General features: G+C 39.2%; 1 protein-coding gene across 7 annotated transcripts in view; it reads left to right on the top strand.

The window, feature by feature from the left end:
• Window positions 1-22,438, top strand: part of TTC3 (tetratricopeptide repeat domain 3) — a 115,620-nt gene extending 93,182 nt beyond the window's left edge. For all 7 annotated transcript variants that reach the window (XM_073890345.1, XM_073890321.1, XM_073890405.1 and 4 more), the window contains 11 exons: window positions 1,931-2,070; window positions 4,730-4,798; window positions 5,738-5,834; window positions 7,203-7,303; window positions 9,631-9,721; window positions 10,143-10,244; window positions 13,504-13,865; window positions 15,426-15,552; window positions 15,736-15,876; window positions 19,419-19,511; window positions 20,883-22,438. In XM_073890345.1, coding sequence (XP_073746446.1) covers window positions 1,931-2,070; window positions 4,730-4,798; window positions 5,738-5,834; window positions 7,203-7,303; window positions 9,631-9,721; window positions 10,143-10,244; window positions 13,504-13,865; window positions 15,426-15,552; window positions 15,736-15,876; window positions 19,419-19,511; window positions 20,883-20,948 — 1,389 coding nt within the window. In that variant the 3' untranslated portion in view covers window positions 20,949-22,438. The remainder of the gene's footprint in view (window positions 1-1,930; window positions 2,071-4,729; window positions 4,799-5,737; window positions 5,835-7,202; window positions 7,304-9,630; window positions 9,722-10,142; window positions 10,245-13,503; window positions 13,866-15,425; window positions 15,553-15,735; window positions 15,877-19,418; window positions 19,512-20,882) is intronic.
• The last annotated feature ends 684 nt before the right edge of the window (window positions 22,439-23,122 follow it).

Raw genomic sequence — 23,122 nt, 5'->3', positions numbered from 1 at the left:
GTTACAACCAACCAAGCGTTCGGCGGACTTTTGGATAGAGTGGGAGTTGGCCATATTGGGAAAGTCTGTTTTGAGGAGCAAAGCACACCTGACTTGATCATGTGCTAATCTGTGCCTGTTGTGTAGAGAAACATGACTTAGAAGCATGTTCCTCTCTAACTGGTTTTGTTGAAAGCTGTTTGAATTCATTATTTTTTTTCCTTTGATATCTTGTCTCTGTCAAACACTTGTAAATTTCTGCTCTGTCCCATCAAAATGACTGCAGGGTTAAAGTTACGGAGTTCTCACATATTTTATTGTTTATTCATAGATTTATTTAGACATCCGAAGCTAGGTTAACATCTCTGTTTTCATGTCCTAGCCTAGTACATCATTTGTGCTCTCCTTTTTTGTTAATGGGATTTTTAGCTGTTCATTGAAAGTAGAAACCTATTTTTAATTCTGTAAACTTCTGCTTTGTTTTATATCCTACTTAGACACATGGTCTCTTCTCCATCCCCTTCTCTAAAGTTTCCTCTATTTCTTTTTATCATCCCTAATGTTACCACCTCATCCTTATTGTCTCTCATTTGGGCTACTGCAGTGAGATTTTAAGAGATTTTACCTTCGGGGACCTGGGTGGCTCAGTCTGTTAAGCATCCAGCTAATGATTTCGACTCAGGTCATGATCTCGGAGTCATGGGATCGAGCTCATGTCTGGTCTCCGTGATCAGCACTGAGTCTGCTTAAGATTCTTTTTCTCCCTCTGCTCCTCCCCACACTCATGCTCTCTCTCTCTCTATTCCAGATAAATAAATAACTAAATAAATAAGTATCTTTTTAAAAAAAGATTTTACCTTCTTCTACCTAGAGTTTTTAATTAAGGGTTACAATTCATATTGAGCTATGAAATCAGTTTAATGATGGTGACTGGAATTGTTTTTAGTAATTGAATAGAATAGAAATATCAGCATCTCAAAAAGTAAAGGCAATTCTCTTTCAGTTATGTGTGTGTACATACATACCTACGTATATTATGTACATATGCTATGGATCGTTATTAAAATGTATTTGTTATTTTGGGTCACAATCAAGAAGATGTGAAGGCCACTGTTTTGGTCTAATGCTTTCACATGCCTTCACCCAATCCTAATCCATCTCTGTGTCTTTCAGAGCTCTTTTTCCAAAACCAGAATCTCATCATCTCATTGCCCTGCTTGAGTCTTCACTGGCTCCCCGTGCTCTGCAGGACAAAATCCACCCTCCTTAGCATGGCTTACAAGACCTTTCATAATTTGAACCCAAAGCATTTTGGGGTACCATTCTCCCTGCCCTGCCTTCCATATGTCCACCTTGTATCCCAGCCACATAATAGTGCCTCTTGCTTTTGTTCAGACATGCCGTACTCTTTTATCCTCTCCCTTGCCATTCCCACTGCTTGGAATCCACTCTCCACATGGGGTCTCATTTTTTTTTTTTTTTTAAGATTTATTTATTTATTTTAGAGCAGGAAGGAGGAGCAGAGGAACAGGGAGAGAGAATCTCAAGCAGACTCCCCGCTGAGCACAGAGCCTGACTTCGGGGCTTGATGTCATGACCCTGAGAGCAGACCGGAGCTGAAACCAAGAGTCAGATGCTTAACTGACTAAGCCACCAGATGCCCCTGGCATCTCATCTTTAAAGACAGAAATCAGAAATCACTGATTTTGAGAAACCCTTTTCCAGTACCATAGAGTCTGTCATGCCTCTGTGCCTTTTTATTTGACAGCCTCCCCCCACCAGCCTGATCAGTGAGAGTAGGTGAGGCCCAGAGCTGTGTGTTCTGCTAAACTGGAGGCATCGATTAAGCTACCACCACCACAGTTCTGGTCTTTGGGACTCTTTTTTTCTTTTTTTTTTTTTTTAAGTAAATCTTCCTATTTATTTAAGAATTTTCTAAACATGTTTTTAGATCTCAAAGACAGAATTAGATTGGTTCCTTGAAGATTTGGAAAAGGAAATAAAAAAATGGCAACACGAGAAAAAAGAAATCCAAGAAAGTCTGAAAGCACTAACAAAGAAAATGAGAAAGGTTTTAAATGCCAGTGAGAGGTAAGTAACAACTGAAAGGCAATGATTTTTATTGCTTTTGAGGGGGCGGTTAACATTTTTGATACTCAGTTTCAGACTATGTCAGGTAAAGAACAAACTTAAATATTGTTTTCATCTCATTTTAGAGAACATTCAGTGGAGAATTATCTTAACTAAAACTTTTCCTAAATCTACCCTGTTGACAGATAAAGTGGGACTTTGAATCAGCAAAGAACTGATTTCCTTCTAGTTGGACACCACCCCTTACTGTGAACATTACCTTTGACCCATTTTTTCCTTTTCTGTAAAGTGAGGGGCTTGGTCTAAATCTAAGTTTCTTTCCTGCACTAGGATTCTGTGGTGATTATTTATCATTACTTTCATCTTGAATCTTTAAATTATTAAAATTCGGTCTTGTGGTATGAAGCATTTGGTAATAAATACATACAGGTAATACAGTTGTCAGATGGGCCACGTTTGTTTTGAGATTCTCTGTGATCCATTCCTAACCCCTCTCTTCCCTAAAAATTGATATGTCATATGATTCCCCAGCTTAATTGTTACCTACCACCGTGTAACAAAACACCCAAACTTGGTGGCTTAAATTAACAGCCATTTTTTTTTGATCCTGATCTTGGAACTTGGGCTGAGTTCCACTGGGCTATTAGGCTGGTCTTGCCAGTGGTTCCTCATGTGGCTGGGAGTTGGCTGAAGGCTAGGTGCAGCTGGGATGTCCTGGGATGTCCTGGCCTTTTTTCTCCATGTAGTTTCAGGGTTGCTCCCTTTCCATGTGACTTTTATCTATATGGTCTCTCCATGTGGCATTTGGTCTCCAGCATGGTAGACAGACTCCTTATGTGGTACCAAAGGGCTTCAAGGGTACAGGAGTGGAAGCTGCCATGTCTTCTGAAGGTCTGGGCCCAGAACTGTCAGAGCATCACTTCCACCACATTCTTTTGTTTAAAACAAGTGGCAGGTCTACTTTAGATTTAAGGGCATGAAGAATGGGAGGCATGGTTCATTCGGGGCCGCACTACCACACTCACCGTTCAGGACATTTGTGCTTTTTCCATCATTTGCCATGCCATATGATCAGACGGCTTTTATTATGAGTCTTGCTAGCATTACATTTGGGCAGTTTTTAGGTAGTCCTTAAAAGAATGATGACATATACAACACTGCCTATGGCACGTCATTTTGAGTATGCTCAAAGTAGAGTAGTTCTGTCAGAACACATTTACGGAAATGATAAAACTCTACAGTATCCCCTCCACTTCCCCATAGTTTTCACTTTCTGTGGTTTCAGTTACCCGCGGTCACCCACAGTCCAGAAGCTCAGATGATCCCCCTTCTGACATGTTGTCAGGGGGTCAGTAGTAGCCTAACACTGTGTCATCCACCTCACCTCGTGTCACCACGTAGGCATTTCATCATCTCCCCTCATCACAAGAAGGGCGAGTGCAGTGCATGCTCTATAAGAATTTTGAGAGCGAGACCACATTCCCATAACAACTGTTCTAATTTATTATTAGTTATTGTTGTTAATCTTTTACTGTGCCTGATTCACAACTTGAACGTTATCATAGGTGTGTAAGTGTAGGAAGAAACCGGTTTGGTACAGGCATCCATGGGTCAGTCTTGGAACCTATCATTCCATGGATAAAGGGAGACTGCTGTGCCTCTTAATATTTGAGCATACCAGTAGTTATTCAAAAATAAAGGAATATTTATATTTAATATATATTTTTGTATGCTCAGTTCAAGTGTACTATCAAAACTAGATAAAATAAATGAGGCTATTATAAAATTTTCTGTACTAGCATAAAAATTAACTTTCTTTTGAGGAATAAAGTTTTTATTGATTTTTTCCACTTCATTAATTTGCCTTTTTCTCTCCCATTTTAAAGATAAGCTACAGACTTCTCTATGTGTATTATTTTTTACACCTTCCAGATAAATGATTTAAATCTAAATTTTTATATTTAGATTTTAAAGTAAAATCTTAAAGCCTTTTAGATCTCTCAGAGAAGTACAAAAGATAGGAGAAACGATTGCTGTCCAGTATTGAATACTTAGAGGAGGACATATTTTACAAAAGAAGTGAAAATGGCATTTAAACATTTAGGTTCTTAATGGAAATGTTGGAATTTTTAGCAAGTAGAGATGACAAAAAGTTGTATGGGAGAGAATGAAAGAAGAGGCAGAGTCCATCTTTTGCAGGGTTTTGCTTTAAAATCAAAGATTTACACATTTGGTTTTGCAGGGTTATCAGACTGGATGTGTGTGTTAACTGGGCTTTTAAGTTCTGTTTTAAAGACTAGAAGGCTGTTTTCATTTTGAATGAGCTCGCTGGTTATACTGATGATGATTGACAACACCTGCACTCTTCTGTGTCACACTGAACCCCCGGGGAGGCACTTCTTGAAGTGAACTGAGATTGGGTGGTCTGCACTGCAAGCATATGACCTAGGGTGAAGGAGAGATTTCTGCCCTCCAGGCGTGAAAGAAAAACGACCCAGATTCTTTGCCTATTTAGAAGATATAGAAATGAAATCAAAATGTAGAAATTTACAAAGAATTCAAAAAATGTTTGCGTGGATATAGGTAGAATTTACTGTGAGGGATTGTGTCTTTAAAAATATTTGAAAACTGATTAAAATTTGGTGATTTTCTTTCATAGATATGCCCAGAAAAATGATGAAAAAGATAAGGAACATGAATTACTTCTGGATCAGTCGCTTGAAATCAGGCAAATTAAGCTTACATTTGTTTTTACTGTCTTATTATATTTTTAATACCAGAGGCACCAGCACACTAGGCTTCTAAGTCTGTTGTTGTGGCTTGTCTGTTTTTTTAGAATAATTATGTGTATCTGTTCTTTATTTCTGTTTTTATTTTATTCTTTAAATTAATATTTAAATAAGTTTATTTTTTGAGTATTTTTATTTTATGATGTTCCTACTACTTTATTTCACATTGTCAGTATAAAAATCCTGAATTTACTATTATTGATTACTCTTTTCTTTTGAATTCTGAAACTAAATGTGTTTTTAAAACTTTTTTGTTACTTAAAATAACAATCTCAACTTTATTATGGTAGTTTGTGGCTCTATAATTATAAGTTTATTGAGGTTTTTATTATGAACTTATAAAAAGCTTCCTTTTAACCTTTATTAATGGAAATAATGTGTTTACATACTGGTAGCCAATATATTCAGTAGTTTAGCATTTGCGTTCTGCATTTCTTGTTGAATATTGTTTCACATACACATTTCCATTCACATCATAATTCATAAACATATTGCCATGAAAACTTGGTACAGATCACTGTTTTCCTTTGTGTTATTTCCTTGTAATGTGTGTCAAAATAGAATTTCTGACTGAAAGGATGAGGGATGTTCTATAAAGTTTAGTAATACAGCCAGATTGTACTCCACCTGTCCTCATAAAAATGATGAACCAGAGTCTCAGCATTTCCACCAAACACTCAATTTTATTTTATATGTTCCTTTGATCATTTGTGAAGCGCAAAAAGGACATATGAGTCTGTGTAGTAAATAGTCAAATACTAGGCAAGAAGGTACCTTAGAGGATGTTAGTCGTTCTGTGGTGTGATTCAGAGCTAGGCCTTTGGCTATCTCACTGTTTTTTTTTTCCCCCCAAGAAGTTTTTTTCTCAATATTTGCAGTAATACATTTACAAATGAGAAAATGAAAGTAGAAGGATATATAAAGAAAGGGAAGGAGAATTATGAAGAGAATCTTCAAAGAGCTGTGGCTGCTGAGGTGAGTCTGAGACACTTGGCGACTGACAGTTATGGCGACATACATTTGCTTTGTGTTGTTACGTGTGAGGCGTAACAGCATTGCCAAAAGGTGTGGAGGCTGGGGATATCCTCTTACCCATGATCCTACCTCCCAGAAATAGCTACTTTTTTCTTGCCTATCACTTTTTAATGTTTTTTTACCCTTAAGCTTACATTGTGTTATGTATCTGTACTCATAGTGTACACCAAATTTTGCAGTCTGCTTTACTTATTATTTTAATTCATTTTCCATGCTCTACACTTAGAATGGCTTCATCATATATAGTCAAATGATACGCCATGAAGTAGCCAACCATAAAACATACTTGCCAATGCTAGAAGAACTTGAAAATATTCCATTTATTAATACACTCTCAAAAAGAAAAAAATATGCTCTCTTCTTCCCCCAGAAGAATATATACCAATGTCAGTATACTGTTTGAGACACTACTCAGACAAAATTCAAAATCACAACCTCTGGCTGTATTTTATTTAGTTCCCAAAACATGGTTGTCTTTGTTTTTCCAATTGAGAAGAAATGTTCTTGGTTGGTATATATATCTGTGATTTTTCTGGGAAATTTAAAAGGGTTAGCTTATGTAGTCCACAGACGGACTTTTGATTAAATATTGACTGTGCAGCAGCTTCTAAGGAAAGGAAGGGAGGAAAAAAGCCAAAGTACATATATTTTTGGGTCCTGTGCCCACATCTATATTCATAAGCTTGTTCAGGTCCCATTTACCACCATTTGGCCTGCCCGTCTGCCTGGTGGGTCCGGGACTAACACCTGCATTAAAACAAAGCAGTTCTATATTTCCATAATGACTTAATGAAAATGGCCAGTAGGCTTATTGGGAAGCTAAAGAGTCTAAAGTTTTAAGAACCTGCCCCAGAGGCTTTTGAAGTTCGTACTGAAAACAACTTCTCTGAGGCCTTTAAATTTGAGAGGGTGCAGCCTTGGGGTTATTCTTCAGGCCCCTGGCCCTCTGCTCACCAGGAACAGGACCATAGATAATACACATCAGGTGTATACATGTAGGTAACCTGGCTGTGTGCTTGTACATGGCTTAAGCGATAAGCCATGTGGAAAGTTTCATATCTGAGAAACGTATCATTTAAGGTAAAATAATTTTACTGTCATTATGTTGTTCTATTTTCAAATCCAAAAGTTTTATTTAATTCATGTTCACTTGTGTGAAATTACAGTATTATCAGGTTCTAATGATTCTGTCATCATTGGTCATTTAAGGAGAAACTTGAAAGTAGTTCAAAATGTTTAAGTTTTAACCTAAAATAGTTTCAGTTTCATCATCTTAAAATACTTAAACATTCTCTAATCTAATGTTAGGTATCTGTGCTTGAAAACTGGAAGGACATGGATGTGTACAAATTACAGATCATGGACTCACAGGCAGAAGGGTATCTTAAGAACCTGAGGCTCCTGAGCAGGTACTGTGTGGCATCACAGATGTTCTTTCTGGCATGTCATTTAGTAAATCCAAGTTAGAGCTGATTTGAGGGAAAAAAAATGTTTATATTAGACAGGACTTTTTTTTTTTTTTAAGTAGGCTCCATGCCCAGCATGGAGCCCAACAAGGAGCTTGAACTCATGACCCTGAGATCAAGACCTGAGCCAAAATCAAGAGTTGCACGCTTAACTGACTGAGCCAGCCAGGCTCCCCAAGACCATTTTATTTTTAATAGTTATACAGTCAATACATGTTCAATTGTAGGAAAATCAAAACGTACAAACAAAACTGGTAAAGATTATCCATAATTCTAAATTGATGTGTAACTAGTTAGTATTTTGGAATAAATCAGTAAGTGTTTGAAAAAAAGAAAATCTATGGTTTTTATTCCCACTAAGTAATATATAGGAAACTTCCTTTCATATCAATAATTACATTTCTCTAACCTAATTTTGCAAAGTTGAATAGTGTTCCAGCATACAAATGTGTCGTGATTTATTAAACAACACTGTGATGGTATAGTCGGGTTATATGCACATTCTGTTGATAAAAGCTGCACTTCAGTGAGTTCCCTTATAGCTAAATTTTTATGCATATTACTAATCATTTCCATGCAATAAATTTCTGGAATGAAGATCACATTTTCAAGCTTTTTAAAAAATTACCTTCTATATAAGAACAGTCACTTAACAGTCTTAGGGGTAGACTAAGAATGGAATGTCACTTCAAAAGATATTCACCTGTGGTCATTTTTTTTAACTCTCCATCATCTTTCTTGTTTTTATTTGACGTCGTTTTTGGAATAAGGTTTACCTGGGAATTTTAGAGGGTCTTCTTCAGTCTAGCCTCAGCATTTTCTGTGTGGATTTTCACACAAGGGATTACTTTTCATCTGGTCTTTTTATCATATTCCACAGTCAGTTTTCATCCTTCCCTATGCTTTTTGCTTTAACACTTCAAACCCTCGGTGTTGACCCTCTCTGGGGTCATGGAAAAGGTTTTAAGGTAGTTTTTATTTCTTGATTTTTCAAGATTTAGTTTTTTTTCACATGAGAAAACCTTTCTAATGAGAGAAAACTAATATGCTGATTCGAATTACAAGACTGGTACAGCTGAAGTGGAAACAGTGGTGCCAAAAGGCTGGTGTTTCATCTTGCTGTGGGCCATATGTTATGGCATCTCTGGGAAACAGAGCTCTCAGACCTTTTGTCTGATAGTGTTGACTTCCTCATTAAGCCTCATAGTACACGTAGCTTTTTTCTTAGCTTCTACCAAAGGATAGCGAAAGAGAAAAGACATAAAAGGAATGTTCTGGTTTTTCTTTAAGATATATAATGAGAACTGACACAGTCACGGATTGATAATGTTATTGATCTTCCCAGTTAGGAGTGGAAAGCTTGTTTGTCACTTTCAGTAAAGGTGCTGAGGTATAAACTTATCACAGTCTGTTAGGACCCACTCTTTATTTTACCATAAGGCGAGAATGAGGTTTTTTATTGGAATGTTTAAGTGTTCCATGTTGCCTTTTTATTTTTTTAATGTAAAAACAGCCGTTGATGTTAAACATGAAGATGTTAAATGAAAAATGGTCAAATCTTCAAAGTTAGGGCAAGAAATTAAAATTTAGGAGAATATTTACTCTCTGCCCACCAGCCTGGGAAGTTTGGTTAATCAATAATTAAGATTTCCTAAAGTGCTTCTGTTGGTGAGTCTGTAAGATACATAATTCTTTAAAAATAATTTTGTGTGTGGGGCGCCTGGGTGGCTCAGTCTGTTAAGCATCCAACTCTTGATTTCTGCTCAGGTCATGATCCTCCGGGTTGTGAGATTGAGCCCCCTGTCGGGCTCCACACTCAGTGGGGAGTCTGCTTGAAGATTCTCTCCCTCTGCCCCTCCCCCAAGATGTGAGCACTCTTGCGCACTCTCTAAAATAAATAAATCTTTTAAAAAAATAGTTTTGTGTGTGTGATCATGTTAAATATATCTTTCTGGGGCCCCTGGGTGGCTAAATTGGTTAAGCATCAGCCTTCAGCTCAGGTCGTGATCCCCGGGTCCTGGGATTGAGCCCCATGTTGGACTCCTTGCTCAGCGGGGAGCCTACTTCTCCCTCTCCCTCTCCCCCTGCTTGTGCTCTCTCTCTCTCACTCTGTCTCTGTCAAATAAATAAAATCTTTAAGTATATATATATATATATATATATATATATCTTTCTCATGTTTAAGTGTTTTCATTTGCACTGTAGTGTTTTTAACTCTTAAAAACATATCTGAAGTAGACATTAAGCAGTTCCATGTTTTTCTTTTTCAGTGATTCTGCAACTTACCCTGATATGGAGTCGGATGTACATTCATGGGAATTATTTCTTTCTAAGGTTAGAAAAGAAATCGTGAAAGTAAAGGTAAGTTATAAAATATTTTGTAATTCTGTCAAAACCGATATGATGATTATAGTTCTCAGGAGAGATGAGTGTCACTGAAACTTTTTGTTGAGCTGTTAAAGGCAATATATAGTTTTTGTTGTAATTATTAAGAGTTTTTCCTGAAAATAATGCTGTTTTCTTAATTAGCTGTCTTAAACTCTGCCTGTAATTGAGAAAATTAGAGAAGTTATATTTGATAAGACTATAGAGCATTCCTATTAATGAGGTCTTATTTTGAACTTCTTTCAAGAAATAATTGTTCTGATACTTTGCGTGTCTGTTATATTTCCTGAAAGATTGTTGACCATTTGTAAATATATAGTAAGAAAAAAGAATTGACAGTTGTGATTCTTTCTGGGAATTTATTAGAAGAACTTAACACTTTTCCTTCTACCTACAGTCTCAGTATGAAGAACAAATACAGGCAGTTAAAAATGGCTCTCGGCTCAGTGAACTTCCTAAAGTGCAGATTCCTGAGCTTTCATTTCCCACATGTGGCACAGTAAGTCTATCACAGCTTCTTTCTTTCTTTTTTCTTTTTGTGTGTGTGAAGAAAAGAAAACAATAGTAAACCATAGTTTCTTTCTTATTTGGCCAGAGTAGATTTTTGTTGTTTGTATTCTAGGAGTGGGGATGAGATGGATTAATAAGTTACCTTAATGTTTTCATTATTGGTGCTACTGGTTAACCCTTTAAGCTTAATAATAAACATTCTTATATAACTGGATGAGTCTTTCTGCATCAGTGTCTGAGGATGGGACTGAAGTAAACACAGGGCTGGTACATTGCTTTCTTAAGGATGCTGGTGTGTGTTTTCTGCGTGTGAACGAATAATCCAAGAGGATCAGTTGCCTGTGATTTAGACCAGCTCTCTCTACAAATACCACCTAAAATATAGTCTTATTCCTAGATACTTGCAGGCATAAGACCAAAATTAAGATTTGTTTTTTCATCAAATACAGACTAAAAAGTGCTATATCTGAGACATACAAAGGTTTTGTTGGTCTGATCTGTCATATTTTATTGCTAGTTTGAGGTATTTGCTGAATCTTTTGAATAATAGTGATTGCCAAACCTCGCTTTGTATTTTAAAATATGCAGCACAGTAAAGAAAAACATTAGTTCTGTATTGTGGACTTTAAAATAGGGCTCCACTTAGTATCACTTTATTGTATTCTGGGGTACATATTTCTTATTTGGACACAGAGCAGTTGCTCAGCCGATACCAAATTGAAAAGAATTAAGACCAAAGGAGATCAGACTGTAAGAATTTAAAGAAGGACTCATTCAAGAGTTGATTAGAGGTAGGTTTCAGAATATTTTGGCACAACATTAAAAACTTCTGGTTGTGAATTAGTCTGCTATAAGGAGACTGTTTTCCTTAGGTCCTGATTTGCATCTTTCTGCCACTGCCAGACCTTTACCTGGGGTGTTCCCCAGCCTGGAACACCAACCTCACTCTCCACCTTCTGCCTCTTCCCACAAGCCCAGTCAGAGCTGCCCACATTTGTGCCTCACCCTGTGACCCTTCTGTCATGTGCATTCAGTCTCCTTAATGTAGGTGACTGCACTCAGGAGCCTGATCTTGAAAGTCTCTCTCTAGCCAGTACTTTGCATACTAAGCATGCAAGCTTATTGTGGTTTCACCTGCCAAAAAATGTTTTTAAAACATTACAAAGGGGGCACCTGCGTGGCTCAGATAGTTAAGCATCTGCCTTCGGCTCAGGTTATGATCCCGGGGTTCTGGGATTGAGCCCCACGTTGGGCTCCTGGCTCAGCGGGGAGCCTGCTTCTCCTTCTCCCTCTGCCTCTCTCCCTGCTCATGCTCTCTCTTTCTCTGTATCTCTGTGTCTCAAATGAATAAATAAAATCTTTAAAAAAAAAAAAAAAGATTGGCCACCTTGAACTGAGTAAAATACTCTTTTGGGATCCATTTTCTTCTCTCCATAGAAACACATTTTTCTCTCCATTGAGCTGAGTAAGAAGTAGAGTTTGATGTAGAATTAAAGATCACTTTTCATTTATAATGTTTCTGAGTTCTTTATTTTTTTTTAAGATTTATTTATTTGAGAGAGTGTGTGGAGGGGAGGGACAGAGGGAGAGTCACAAGCAGATTCTGTGCTGAATGCAGAGCCTGAGGCAGGGCTATATCTCACAACCCTGAGATCACAACCTGAGCTGAAACCAAGAGTCAGATGCTCAACTGACTGAGCCACCCAGGCACCCTCTCTTTTTTTTTTCTTTTTTTTTCTTTTTTTTCATTTTGGAGAGAGAGTGTGTTTCTAAGTTCTTATGGCAGACATGGAAGGGGAAAAAAATATGAGATCTCAATAGAATATTTGCTATTAATTTTTAGTTGTAGCTTATGTAATTTTATAAATACACAAAAAAATTTTAATATCTAAGCCTTGGGAACTCTTAGGGTTCCAGGAACTTAAGTAATAAGTATCCCTAAAAACCATTAGCTTTGTGTGTTATTTCTCCCACATTCATTCATTGGGTATTTAGTGGTGATCAAGATCAGATATGGTCTGTTCCCTCAAAGGGCATATGGGTTTGGGAAAAGAGAGTTATTAAGCCCATAATTATAAGTAAAGTGTGCCAGGGTTTTTCACAGGAGCATAAAACGCTATAGCAGCATATATTAGGAGGGGTTAACCTAACCTAGAGGTCTAGGCCTCAGCAGAAGATTCCCTGTTGGAGGTCTCAGTGAGTCAGAGATCTGGAATAGGAATTAACCAGGCAAAAGGAAGACACGGGTATGTGTTTGAGAAGGGGTAGACAGTGTGATATTTGGAGGGTCAGAGTATCTCAAATGCGAGAAACAGCATATTTGGAGGCTAGAAAAACAGAAAACACTCTTTCATGGATATAAAAGAAGTTCAGTATGATAGAGGGGGGCTTTGGTGAGAAAAATCATAGAAGTACCCAGGGGCCAGAACCAAGGGAGCCTTACTTATTCTGTAAGGTGTGTTCAGCAGTTTGACTTTTCCTGAGGTCACTAAGAAACCAATATAGGTTTCAAGTAAGGAGATGCCATCAGCTGGCCCACAGTATGGAGAACGGGAGAAGGGCTCACTGTCAGCAACTGTGTCCCAGATTAGACAGTGGGAGTTGGGCTGGATTTGAGAGGTCTTTAGGATGAACAGTGGAAATAACTGTACTGCCTGTGAGATGGGGGGCACGGTGTGTGTATTTTGGGGAGTTAAGACAAATCTGGTTTTCTGTCCGTGAGGTGGACACCCAAGGAAGAGCAGGATCGGAGACTGAGCTGAGCCTGATTTTGAAGACACAAGTTTAAGTGGCCTTGGATTTGCCTAAGAGGAAGTTTGGATTTGCAGTTGTGGATCTCAGGAAAACATTCAAGACTAGAATCTTTTAAAAAGTGGGCATTATCAGTACTAAGCACACAGTCACTGAGGCATGAAAGAATGTGAAATGTCCTGGAGAAGAACATGAATCTCCACCCCCCAACAGCATCCTAAGGAGCGTCCACATTAAGGCACAGACAAGCATTAAGAACTGCAGGGAGAGCCTGGGAAGGGGCTGCAGAGAGGTGGGAGGGAGGTGTGTGGAGCCCAGTAGAGCTCATTTTAAAGTGAAGGTGACCAGCAGTTTTTTAAACACAAAACTTTAATTTATTGTATTCAAGTTTCCTGTGCACTTGAGCACCCAGGTTTTATTATAGTCTGCTTAATCGTCAGTCTTTATCCACAGATGTTTCTCTTAGTGATCCAAGGACTATGGTATATTCTTCCCAGATTCCTCCTCCGGTACTTCCAGAGTCTTCAGGTCGTGAGGATCATGGAACCTCCACTTCTACAAGTCATGGGACTGGAAACCAAACAGCAGTTCCTAAGGATTCAAGTCTGGCCTCTGCCAATGATGGCCCAGTGGGGGCTTCCTCTCCACCGTTAACAGGATCGCTCTCCCGTCAGCCCGAAGTCATCCAGCTGCCAGAGTGTAAGATCACGGGCCAGGAAACTCCACCAAAACAAAGCCTTGTGGCTGATCAGAAACCACCTATTCTTCCAGGACGTGTTACCCGCTCAAGCCAGTCTCCAAAAAAGCCATTCAATAGTATTATCGAGCACCTGTCAGTGGTATTCCCATGTTACAACAGGTAGGGATATAAAATGTCTGTGACTCTGTTAAATACTTTATTGAACTGAGGTTTCCTGATCAGATAACATTATGGCCAGTTAGGGGCTGAAGTGGAAACCACTCCATAGTTGTTTTACTCAGAAAAGACAAGTGTTACCTTTTTTTCTTTTTTTGTAAACATAGAGGTGAGCATTTTCAAACCAACTTTTGATATGCATTTCTAGATTGAAAACACTGACTCCTGGTTACTCCACACTCATCAGAACCCAGGGCAATTTGCTGAGATATTGATGAATAACATGCTCCAGTCCTAGTATGCAATCCCTAAATGAAAAACAAAACTGCAAAACACTAGTTTCCTATCATTTGGGGGAAGAAATACCAGCTAGCAAGGAAGGCGGCAAGAACTTACACCTTGCTAAATAGCACCTCTGATTTGTTAGAGGTGTGAAGTTGGAATGACCAGGTGTGATTTGATAGTGAGTCAGGACTGTGGGTGTGTTACAGAGGGTCCTGTGAGGGTGGGGAACGCTGCTTTATCTAAGCCAGCAAGCGTTTGCCTGGCAACCTCTGACCTCGATCTGCAGGTTGGTATGAGGGATCAGAAATGCTCCCTGTCTCAGCCAAGGAGAGAAGCAGTGAAGGCAGTACCTCAGGGATACAGCTAGGAAGAGAGGAATCCCCATCCCAGAATGACCCTCTGTACTCTTTCCCATGTTATTTCTGTCTTTGATATGATATTATAAGTTTTGAAATTATACGTTTGAAACAAAGTAGTGTTTAAATTATGATTGGCCAGAATTAATGTTTTGCATCTGTTGTGGAGCCCTGCTTATTTGAAAATAAGTATATGTCCATGGGCATATTTAGCCCTGCCTAAGTTTGAGAAACTTGTAAGTTCCCTCAGTAGCAGTTCCCAAGCTAATTGTAAAAATGCTCATTATAATTACCAGAAGTACCTTACAAATAAAATGGTTTGCAATCCTGACTAAATTTGGGAGAGTTTAAACAACCGAATAGAAATGCATCCTAATTTTCTGAAAATGAAAACATTTGAGGTATTAGTACTCCTCCACATATCAAGTTCCTATTGATTAATGGTTTAATTCCATCCACTGGTACTTGTGAAACATTGAGGCCTTGAAAACCTTGTTGTTAGGTTTTTTTAAGGGAGGCAGTCAACAAATCTAGTTTCCCCTTAGGTAAAAAGAGATTTTATTGATTTCAAGTCAGAACCAACGTTATCTGATCAATCAGTGATTTAGCATAAAGCTACAATACATCCAGCCTATACAAAATCTGGTTTCAAAGTAGATATGGATATCCCAAATGGATCTAGCAGATAAACTGTTCTGTTACTTTGAATTTCTAGTAAAATAAATATTTAGGAATAGTATTGGAATTTTCATAACTACTTGGAAAGAGTGATTTTCTTGCCTTTATATACAGTTGCTATTGTTTAATTTTGTATGTATTGGGTTTGTTTCTTATAGCTGTTGGGTTAATATTGGCACATAATATTTGTCCACAGTAGAAAACTGACTTTCTCTTGTCATTTATCTCTACTTCCTCTTTTTAGCACCGAGCTTGCTGGTTTTATTAAAAAAGTGCGAAACAAGAACAAGAACTCGCTCTCAGGATTGAGTATTGATGAAATTGTCCAAAGAGTGACAGAACACATTCTAGATGAACAGAAAAAGAAAAAGGTCAGTGTTTCATCCAGATACAATAACACAATAAAATGGTCCACTTTATTTATAAAATATGAGAATTATAAAAAGCAAAAAAAAAAAAATGCATCCAACCAAAATATGGAGAGCACTTCAGTAAAGACAGAAGATTTGGGTTTACTAAACTTGCTTCTCTCCCTGCCCACATTATCTCTGTAGCCAAACTCAAATTCAGGAAAAGACAAGAAGTTGTCTGAGCCCAGCTCTGCTGCCTCTGTGACCAGGGCCTCCCAGGACCCACCCTCCATAATTGCTGGACCATCACCCAAAACCAAGGGACAGAAGACAGAAGATATCCCTGTGAGTGTTATATGTGTGACGGTGGAGTCAGTTATGTTTTTTTAATGAACAAGAAGGAGACAAAATAGTTAATCCATGATTTAGCCCCATTCTTTTCATTTCTAGACCTAATTTATTTGATCTTAAAATTAGAAACCAGGGGCCCCTGGCTGGCTCAGTTGGTAGAGTATGCAACTCTTGATCTTGGGGTTGTGAGTTTGAGCCCCATGTTGGGCATGGAACCTACTTTAAAAAAAAAAATTAGAGGTGCTTGGGCGGCTTAGTCACTTAAGCATGGACTCTTGATTTCAGCTCAGGTCATGATCTCAGGATGGTGACATCAAGCCCCTTGACAAGCTCTGCTCTCAGCAGGGAGTCTGCTTGAGATTCTCTCTCTCCCTCTCCCCCTCCCTTACTCGTGTGCACGCTCTCTTTCTCAAATAAATAAATTTTTAAAGAATACTAGAGACCAAATTTAGATGTACTTAAGTGTCCCATTAGAACATCTCTGCTTTTGTGGGTACCTGTGGGTCCCTGTTGGGAGAAGCCCCTGCACTAGAGAGACCAGGAGAGCTCTGGCCACACTGTGGGAACTGGGCCTACTGGCAGTCAAATACAAGTTAATTTTTTATAGTAAGAGTGATATTTTGAATAGTTGGGGAAAATGATTTTTGAATCATTTTATTCCATGTCACCATGGGCTTTGGAATCCCAGACTTAGTTCTGTCACTTGGTAACACTGTGAGCTCAGATCATATCTGCTTGTTCAGGCTGTTGTCTGGATGAAGCGCTAGAATAGAATGACCAGGGTCAAGCTCTGTATTCATGCAAGTCTGGTTGCTTCCCCTCTCTCTCCCCTTGAGTGCCTAGAGGGGGTAGGGGGGACACTGGACACTTGATCTTACGGGCTAAACTTGCCTCAATTTGATATATGGATTTAAAATGTTTTTTTGTTCTTTTGGACAATAAGAATGTTACGTTTACATAGATCTTTTTATAAAATACTGTAGTATCTATGATCTCAATTGATAAGGTATTCTAATTGTCTTTATTTTATAATAAAGAAACTGAGGCACAGATGATTGATGCAGCTTGCCAGCATTCCTTCATTTGATCTGGGTGTGTAGCATGTAATTCCCTAATCCTCACCACATGGAGCCAGCCAATGCTAGGGACTGTGTAGTAGGAACCAAACGTGGTTGAAAGAGACCATTCAGGGCTGTGGGCCCCGGATTGAGTGCTGGTGTAAAGCATGTTTCTCCCTTTTGTCCAACTGTGATATCAGAGTTTATTTTTTTAAAGGTTTTATTTATTTGAGAGAGAGAGCGAGCAGGCACGAGGGTGGGGGGGGGGAGCAGAGTGAGAGGGAGAAGCAGACTCCCCGCTTAGCAGGGAGTCCGGTGCAGGACTCGATCATGACCTGAGCCAAAGGCAGATGCTTAACCGACTGAGCCACCCAGTCGCCCCAGTATCAGAGTTTAGATGAAATGAAAATTAGAAGAGTTTCTGGCCCCGTAGTGGAGTCAGTGATGCATGATTGCACAGAGTACTTGTTTGCTGACTTGAACTAAGCAGTGAATCTTTGTGTGAACTTAACGTTTTTATTCCTCCTGTACATTTTCACTTTCCGCTGTTCTTTGGCTATTTTCCAAACCATATATATTCATTTCCCAGAGCATCTAACTCCAGTGAGAGAGCTTATGAGCACACAGAGCATTCCTGCAAGACCTGGCTGGAGTGCCTCCCTCTCCCCAGGCTGCTGACTGGCCAGGTGCTGGGTGGTCCTCCGAGCAGGCCAAATGCTGAGAGCATCCTCACCAACACCCGACACCCGCCCCCCCCCAACACACACATGGAATGCAGTCACCTTCAGGGGAGAGATTACTTTCTGCTTCATGGTCGTTGATGATGATGATAAAGTTGTAAAAGCTGACTTCTAAGAAAAATATGTATTCAAACTGGGACTTAGTTTGATAATTATAGGTAGTTTTTTTAAAAATTAAAAGTAGTTTTCTTTATCTTTTCAAATTACAAAAGCAGTACATGTTCATAGTAGGAAATACAAATAAAAAGCCTTTAAAGAACCCCAACACTCACCCCCTAAGGTAACCAGTATTATGATATTGGTATGTGTTTTTCTAATCTCTTTTGTATGTGTGTGTATATATGAATTTAGTCAAAACTATAAATACTTTTTGTGTCCTTTTCTTTTTCACTTAGTAATGTATGTGCCCATCTTTTCATGCTAATAAAAATAAGTCAAGTTAACTGGGTTTTTCAAGCCAAACCTAGCTCTGAGCTTTGCAGAGGCCTTAATCTGCCCTTCCCTGGGACTGACACTTCCATTGCTCCCTGACCCTCCCATCGGGCCGCAGAGTGGAGCTAGAGCCTCTCATTCTACTGTATCTACCCCATCAATGCTAGGGGAGAGACAGAAAACCCCATTCAGCAGTTCAGGGTCTTCAGAGCCTTTAGGCACTGTCCCCATCTGCATCCCTGACCTTAATCCCATGGCCAGGGCTGCTCTCATTCACTCGCCTGACAGTTTGTGGAGAATCATTCTGGAGCCAGGTTCTTTGCCATTTGCTGAGGATATAGATGAACAGGGCTCCTTCCTTGCCTTCAGGGTGCTCAGAGTTTGGAGGGGAGGAGGAGTAGAAAATAATGGTGCAGCGTGGGTAGGTGCTGTGATTTGTAGGGGGAGTTTGTGCCTGGTGTCCTGGGTGGCACTCCAGCTCTGCTTTCACAGAAAATGCTGTCTGTGCTCACCAGACTGTGTGCTGCTTGAGCCAGAAACTCTCCCATTCAGCTCTGTGCCCTCGCGCCCCGCACAATCCCTGACCACGGATGTTTGCTGAATGAGCCATCAGTTTGTTTTGTTTTGATTTGCACACGTAATCCACATCCATAGAAACTTTAGAAAATAGCAAAGAAAAAAGTTAAATCTCTTAACTGAAAGTAACTGCTGTTCACATTCTATATCTTTCCAGGCTCTTTTACAAGGTATCTCTCTCTACAGCCGTTATCTTTATTTCAAAAAATCAATTATGTGACTATATGATATGTACTGTTTTGTAACCTGCTTTTATTCAGAGGATTGTCGTCACCACCTTTTTGTGTCAGGGATTGTGGACTTCCATCATGATTTCACTTAGCCCCGTAATAGTCCATAGTGTGGATGTGTCATCATTTATGTTTCTGTCCCCAACTGTTAGATAATTAGATGAATGATTAATTTATAATATTCATACCATAGTTTGGGTGTGGGGTGGGATAATTAGAAATTTGTAATCATTTCCTGGGAACCTATTAGCCATATAAAACATTTTTTTCCTGTGAGAAAATTATAACTTTAAAGGTGTATTTTTTTCTTTTGTATGTTTGTAATTTTTCTTAAGAAATGCTATTAAAAACTAAGTTGTTCCCTCAGCCTGCTTAGCAGTAATTGGGAGTAATTTGCCACCTTAATGACAAAAGTGTATAAAGGCCACTTGTAGGAAGGGCTTGTGTAGTAAAAAGGAATTTAGCTCTTCTTCATTACGGGGATACATTTGTTTCCACAGGCATCAGGTGCAGCTTCCTGTGAACTATGCCGTGAGGTATTCAAATCCAAAAATGTGCGTGTTCTAAAATGTGGGCACAAGTTTCACAAAGGGGTAAGAATTCTCTTTGGCCATCCTCATATCATGAATTTCGACTATTAAGTATTTTGAAAATAAAAAGGGACCTTTTTTTTTAAGATTTTATTTATTTATTTGACAGCGAGAGAGGGAACACAAGCAGGGGGAGTGGGAGAGGGAGAAGCAGGCTTCCCACCGAGCAGGGCGCCCAACATGGGACTGGATCCCAGGACCGTGGGATCATGACCTGAGCCAAAGGCAGACGCTTAACGACTGAGCCACCCAGGTGCCCCAAAAAGGGACTTTTTTTCATAGGTGTCAGTACTTGTGTTTTCAAAGTATTTTCTGTATAAGCCTCCTTGTGCCAGTGTTCATTGTCTCCCTTTCCAAAGATTGCTGCTGTGGAAAGGGGGAGAGGCCTCCTGGGGTCTGGGGTGTGCAGTTTTGCACACTGTCCTTTCCATCCATCACGTCATGGGTGGAGGAGAACAGTCCTAGTCGGCTCCCTCAAATATAAATATGTTGGTGCTGAAATTCAAAACAGTATTTGTTTCTTAAAAGGTAATTTCTTACACACATGGCTCAATAGATGCACAGTGTAGCATTTTGTCAATTTAGTGCAGTATATGAAGTAAGTTTAACATTTTAAAGGAGAAAAGCTAAACCTAACTGGGTCCATTGTGCCTGATCCTGGGAGATTCTGGCTTGTACCCTTGCACGATCTTTGGGTAAATATTTTGGGTGCTGTGGGCATTCATTCTGTACCCCTGCTTCTGGTTAGAATAGGTCAGGTCTCTGCCATGTCAGTGTATTAATCCTTTGGAAAAAGGGATAGACACAACACACTTAGGAGGAGGAGTTGAGACAGCTTGCAGTCTTTTGCATGGCCTGTGTCCTGCAGGTATCGGGGTGTTGTGCCTGGGCTCTCAGACTTAACACACACACGCAGCTCTTAGCAGCAACAGGCAGCCACAAGCAACTGGGGACCACGATGCTAGACAGGTTCCAGTCAAGGCTGTGGTGTGGAGGCTGGTGGGATGTATAAGAATCAAGACCAGGCAGAGAGAGGATCGGTTAAAAATTGGGTGAGTCCCAGGACCAAGAAAATGCCGATCCCTGGAATGAAATGACAAGAATGAAGCTGGAGTGTAGGGGCAAGGCCATCCCCCTTAGATTAGGTCAGAGGCCCAGAGTCCATGGGTCAGATTCTGAGGCAAATGATTTGTTCCTAAGGCTTGGGGCACACTCCTTGCTTGAGTAGGCTTCAGTGTTCCTGAGTGTTGGGCAGCTCCAGGCACCACCAGACTTGTAGGTGAACTTAACCATGTCTGTTGAGGAGCAGCACAGGAGAGCTAAGGCTCCACATGTTCCTGAAGACACTGACTGATTTCATTTTCTCATTTTCAGTGCTTTAAGCAGTGGCTGAAAGGGCAGAGCACTTGCCCAGCCTGCCTTGATCAGGATCTCCTGTAAGAAGAGTAGCCGGCACCTTCTGGAAGAGGCCAGCCTGCTTCTCTAGGTAGTCACAGTTCACTGAAGAGTAATTTACTGGTTTGTTGAATTGGAAGAATAACAATATATTACTTCTGGTATAAAAAGCAAACATTTGAGATTCTTTGCACTGTGTGTCGCAGTGCTAATAAATGGAAATCTTTAATACAGTTGATAGTAATTTCCCTGCTTTCACTAAACACTTTGATAATAGCAAATAGTGGTTAATAAAATTATGTGTAGCCACATTCCTAAATTGTTGGGGCTTCTTACAGAGGTGCTCTCTGAGATGGAAGGCTTCTTTTGGGAAGTGTTAGGAGCACCTCAAAGCAGTACTTGAATTTAAAGTATTCTGACCTATTAAAGTGCCCCAGGTTAAAATTTTTACAAGTCAGTATTCCTTATAACATGCCTACATTTTTCCTCAAAGATTCTGCATTTAAATGGGCTTAAGCAAACACATTTTAATAATCTGTAGTAAATGGTAACATACTGGCTGATTTAAACCAAAAGATTTAAATCTCCTTTTCATGAAACACCATGTGATTTTCTTTTTCATTTCGTTGTTTTATTCCCCCCAGTAGAATAAATGGCTGTTTATAAAAGAGCTTACTTTTCATCACCTAAAAGATATAATCTGATTTTTGAAAATCAATTACAAATACTTTCTTATTCGTGTCAGCCAAGACTTTTTTTTGCCCCGAAAATGGAGGCTACACGTTCATCATCCCCATACCCCATTGGGAACTTGTTCTTTGAATATTTTACTCTTACTAGCAGCTCCTTCACGAGTTAGATGATGAATGTGTGGGTATCCCAGTCTGACACATGGTAGGTGCCATAGGGAAATAGTCACCATCATTCCCCTCCCTTATCCCACCACAGAAGGAGGCACTTGTGTAATTAGACAATCCTGAGGTGTCCCTGTCTCACTTGTTCTGTGTTTGACATCTGTGTGAAGTAATGCATGCACTCTTGTACTGTGGTGTGAGAACAAAACTTTAACTGCTTTAGAATCTGTTAAAATATTAGATCTCTTCAGTGAGTTGTAGACAGTGGTGAATATAGAAACATGAATTCTGGACACATTCCATTTCTCTCAGACATCAAAAAAATGTTTTTCTTTCTGTTCTTTGTTCCGCTGGAAGCTCACAGTCCCAAGTTCGTGAGTTAATTTGGTCACCTTCCTCAGCCTTGGTTCCTTGTGAATTTTGATGTCTTAGTGACTTAGTCCATAGATGCTCACTCTGTACTTTGAGGCAGATTCTCCTTGCAGGTCCCTGAAACATTGTCTCCATGTTCACAACAACTGAGAACCGTAGATAGGAAGATACTTAGGGAGCAGCAGGTGTAAAGGAAAAGAAGAGCAACTGGAGGGTGAGAAAATGTGTTTTGTGCATCAAACAAATATTGTGAACATGCCTTATACATGTCCTGGTGTAAGTTTCAAAATAAAGAGCATTCTAAAATAATACGTTTACTGTCATGCTTGTCAATTTTTCTCAAGTATTTTTTAAAAAGAATACTACTAGAAAATTCAAGACACATATATTATCTTCATTTGGAAAAGAAGAGCCATGATACATCCAAAGAGTCTAACCAAGGATCTTAGAAAATTTTAGAGCCTGGATCAAAACATGCCTCTGTGCCTAAATAAAGGTTGCTAAACTCAAGTTCACATGATTGGCTATTTAATTTGTGAATAGAAAGTTTATACACAGATGATAGTTTACTGCTTTAGCTAATGTAAGATATTTCATGTGAACACATATAAGAATGTTGAAGGTAATCAAATTACATTCCTCAGTATCCATTTTCCTTTGAGGCACGTGTGGATTCATGGACAACTGAGGCCAAGCAGTAGGGTTTCTCTTTTGGAGAATCTCCTGGTGAGCACTAAGAGATGATTGAAGAAAGCGAGTATTATCAGTATATGTTTTTAATCTGATAGCATTTAATTCAAAATAACATATAACTTAAAACGATGACTATTCCTAAGAGTTTAAGTGTTTTCTCTGCAGAGCAGCTTAATCTATGCTATAAATAATGGGAAATCGAATAGAAAATTGAAGTGGTGCCCTAGCAATGCAAAATGTTACTATATTTTTAAGGTAATTTCTAAGACTGTATAGTGGAGGCAGGTGGGCAAAGTGTTG

This window comes from Callorhinus ursinus, unplaced genomic scaffold, assembly GCF_003265705.2.
Source record: "Callorhinus ursinus isolate GAN/ISIS: 27379988/994484 unplaced genomic scaffold, GSC_fseal_2.0 scaffold1, whole genome shotgun sequence".
Lineage (NCBI taxonomy): Eukaryota > Metazoa > Chordata > Mammalia > Carnivora > Otariidae > Callorhinus > Callorhinus ursinus.
This window is presented reverse-complemented; position numbering and strand designations above follow the sequence as displayed.